At 41.8% G+C, this 4,284-nt stretch overlaps 1 gene segment (V, D, J or C); it reads right to left on the reverse strand.

The window, feature by feature from the left end:
- Positions 1-2,143: 2,143 nt before the first annotated feature.
- LOC135981197 (T cell receptor gamma variable 9-like) lies at positions 2,144-4,074 on the reverse strand. The segment is given in 2 exon segments: positions 2,144-2,508; positions 4,014-4,074. Coding segments are annotated over 2 exon segments (426 nt in total).
- Between the last annotated feature and the right edge of the window lie 210 nt (positions 4,075-4,284).

Below are 4,284 nucleotides of genomic sequence, written 5' to 3' on the forward strand. Positions count from 1 at the left end.
AACAATTTCCACCACCCCCATCAACTTCAGCCTGGACCAGTCCACACAAGAAATCCACTTCCTGGACACTACAGTGCAAATAAGTGATGGTCACCTAAACATCACCCTATACTGGAAACCTACGGACCGCAATACTTACCTACATGCCTCCAGCTTCCCTCCAGGACACATCACACGATCCATTGTCTACATCCAAGCCCTAAGATAAAACCGCATTTGCTCCAATCCCTCAGACCAAGACAAACACCTACAAGATCTTTATCAAGCATTCTTAAAACTACAGTACCCACCTGGGGAAGTGAGGAAACAGATTGACAGAGGAAGTTCCCTACTACAGGACAGACCCAACAAGGAAAATAACAGAACACCACTGGCCATCACGTACAGCCCCCAGCTAAAACCTCTCCAGCGCATTATCAATGATCTACAACCTATCCTGGAAAATGATCCTTGACTCTCACAGACCTTGGGAGGCAGGCCAGTCCTTGCTTACAGACAGCCCCCAACCTGAAGCAAATACTCACTAGCAACTACACACCACATCAGAGAAACACTTACCCACGAACCAATCCCTGTAGCAAACCTCATTGCGTTCTCTGTCCTCGTATCTACTCTAGCGACACCATCATAGGACCCAGCCACACCATCAGAAGCTCATTCACCTGCAAATCTACTAATGTGATATATGCCATCATGTGCCAGCAATGCCCCTCTGCCATGTACATTGGCTAAACCTGACAGTCTCTACATAAAAGGATAAATGACATCAGGAATGGTAACATACAAAAGCCGGTAGGAGAATACTTCAATATCCCTGGACATTCTATAAGAGATTTAAAAGTAACTATTCTTCAGCAAAAAAACTTCAAAAACAGACTTCAAAAAGAAACTTCGGGCTTGAATAGGGACTAGGAGTGGCTGGCTCACTACAAAAGCAATTTTCCCTCTCTTGATATTGACACCTCCTCATCAGTTATTGGGAGTGGACCACATCCACCCTGACTGAATTGGCCTTCTACCTTGGCTCTCCACTTGTAAGGTCAACAAAGAGTCTGGTGGCACCTTAAAGACTAACAGATTTATTTGGGCATAAGCTTTCGTGGGTAAAAACCTCACTTCTTCGGATGCAACGAAGAAGTGAGGTTTTTACCCACGAAAGTTTATGCCCAAATAAATCTGTTAGTCTTTAAGGTGCCACCAGACTCCTTGTTGTTTTTATAGATACAGACTAACACGGCTACCCCCTGATACTTGACACTTGTAAGGTAACTCCCTTCTCTTCATATGCCAATATATATATTTATGCCTGTATTGTAATTTTCACTCCATGCATATGAAGAAGTGGGTTTTTTTACCCTCGAAAGCTTATGCCCAAATAAACCTGTTAGTCACCAGACTCCTCGTTGTTTTTGTGGATACAGACTAACACGGATACCCCTCTGATAATTTGTATATAGTGGGGGTGCTGAGAGCCACTGAACCAAACTGTAAAGCCTGCATATAATGGAAACCATTTCAAGCCAAGGGGTGCAGCAGCATCCCTAGTTCCAGCACCTATGACCACTCCACTAGCTTACTAGCCCTCTCCATTCATTGATTTGCTGTTCAGTCAGCAGGGGGCAAAATGTCGTTGTCTTCATAAATGTCTGTCACAGGTCTGGAAAACTTGCTTTCTCTTCCAATCAGGGATCTTCAGCAGACTAACATCCTGCAAAGGTTGTCCCTGCCTGTAATAGTGTTTAAACCAATATTGCTAACAGCCCCCTGGTCTGCATGTCCCGACCCATGTATCGAGCCCAAAAAATGGTAGCAAAATCATATGGAACATTCAAGGAGGGACTTGATAAGAATGACTTTCTAAAGATTATTAACCAGAAATGAAGGAGGAACTGGATATCTGACTTCTACTATAACTATCTGGAGGATATGGTCAATGACCTGCTATGGTGTACCTATAAAAGTTATCTTTTATTATACCCTTTTAAATCTATACCTGCCATACTTAAAAAACGTTGTATGTGATGGTCTTATATCTAGCTCAGAGTAAATGAGTATCTACTCATGCTTTCAGATGATTAAGATTAAGAAGGCAACTATGTGTATGGTGTTCTGTTTTTTTTGTACACTTTTGAAAGTCTGTGGCTCAAAATACAAAGTGAGGTTTTTGTACAGCCTGTCTATGGCTTTCTAACATTGTGCGATCCCAACAGGCACAGTAATAGGTAGCCATGTCATTGTAGGTTAGTTTGTCTACTCTTAGGGTACAGGTGGACTTCTCAGTTGTCTTCTCAACCCTAAACTTTTTCCTGTCAATACTTGATTGATCGCTTTGTGTCTTAAAGTAGAGTATCCACTCCGGAGCTTCACCAGCTCTGTGTCGATACCAGTGTATAACAGCACTCTCGAAGTTCTGAATGCCCGAAGCTTCACAGTCTATACGTGCAGTTTTATCTTTTGCCCTGGTAATGGACAACTGAGATTGTCTCAGGTGTATTTGTGCATATCCGTCTAGAAAAAGAGCAAGAAAAGAAAACCAGAAATTAACATGAATCTGGGGCATGGTGAGTTATGACTCAGTAATGTGTAGAAAAAGGGTAAAAAAGAAACTTACAAGACAAAACCAAAGCCAGAATAACAACCTGAAGTAGGAACATTTTACAGGTTTTGCTTGATCCTGCATCTATGAGAAATGTGACTGTTGTGTTGGGTTGGACAGAGAGATACATTTGGGGACAGGAAGTGACTCATTTAGTTAACACGGGATGAGTTTTGCGGGCTGCATATGCTAATTTATGATAAGTTAGAGTTATGGCTGAATCTCATCCAATGTTACTTTTATCAAAGAGCATTATCTGGCATGAAGGGAATTCTTCCACTCTCTTTAGACTGGTGTAGATTGCATCATGGAAGTCTGGGTAATGAAGGATTGGTCTTTTAATTATTTATATTACAGCGGTTTCCGGAGGCCTCTGTGTGGATGGTGTTCCCATTGTGTGAGGTACTATACATAGCAGTATATGGAGTGACTGTCCCAAAGATCTTCAGTCTACAAGGGTATTTGCACCAACAGAGAATTTTTGGTACTTCACGTTTATATATACCATATCCCCTGCCCTCCCCAACCAGAGTCATTATTTGCCAGCAGATTTCTTGTTGGAGTCGCAGCAGGAGTAGGTCTTAAGTGGGATTTGAAGGAGACGAGGCTATGGTTTAGGGATTTGTGTGTGTGGAGGGGGTGGGGCATTCTCCACACAAGTGGTGGAAGAAAGCACCAAGATGTTTGTGGGCAGGGATGCAAACTTTGCTTGTTTGTTTGTACAGTGCCCTGTGCAGTGTGGACCAGATCTGGGACTGAGATTCCTAGCTATGTCTGTAACTAATACAAAGATGAAGGGATAGTCAGAGCCATGTTGATGGCACAGTGAAGACTAATTTTCTTGGGGGTTATTTTCTTTACCTATTGAACATGGGAGGTGCTGCCCTGAGAGGTGCTGTTGCCAGTAGAGCACTCAGAACCCTTCTAAAGATATTAAGCACTTTCCAGGATCCTGCTCTCGCTGAGTTCCCCAGATATGAAGTATTGGAATATTGCTTCCTACTTCAGTGTGAGACTAACCCTCTGTTCTATAAATAGTGTTGTACAGTGGATATTATATCTGTGTGCTAATGCCCTCTACTGATATAGGATGGATCTGCAATTGTATATTTGCAGTCAATCTTGTCCTACTTCTGAAAAAGGGCCCACTCTACAATGATGTTTTTGTCGAATTAATTTACGAGTAACCTCATTTTTTCTTAAACACTTCTTTGTTTCCTTGTGATGACAGCTAATCCAATCCATGATGTCTTTTCAATATTGTAGCTCCATTACTGTTCTTGTGTTTTTCTAGCATCATTCAATAAGCTATGCTTCCACTTCTGCCCTTCTTTCAAGTATCATTTGCAATCACAGGCTTTTCCCACAGGTTCTGAAGAACCTGACTCCATTTATCTTCATTGCTCTAGTAACCCACCTTGAACTATAAAACCATTGCGGCTGGGACTCTTATTCTGTAAAGTTCCCTGAACATTCATGCTAAGATTGAAATTATACAGCATAATATCAGTTCAAGCAGAGTGTAACCTGCTGTCACACCATGTGTTTTCTGCTGAACTGGCATCAGAGACTAAAGATAGGCTGGTCCTTCAGAACAGAACTCTGTGGTTTTTATAAAGTGAACAATAAACTCTTTGTGGTTCAGGGCTAATTAAACAGCAGAAAAACAACCAAAATAAATGTACTCC

Source organism: Chrysemys picta, chromosome 2 (assembly GCF_011386835.1).
Source record: "Chrysemys picta bellii isolate R12L10 chromosome 2, ASM1138683v2, whole genome shotgun sequence".
NCBI lineage: Eukaryota > Metazoa > Chordata > Testudines > Emydidae > Chrysemys > Chrysemys picta.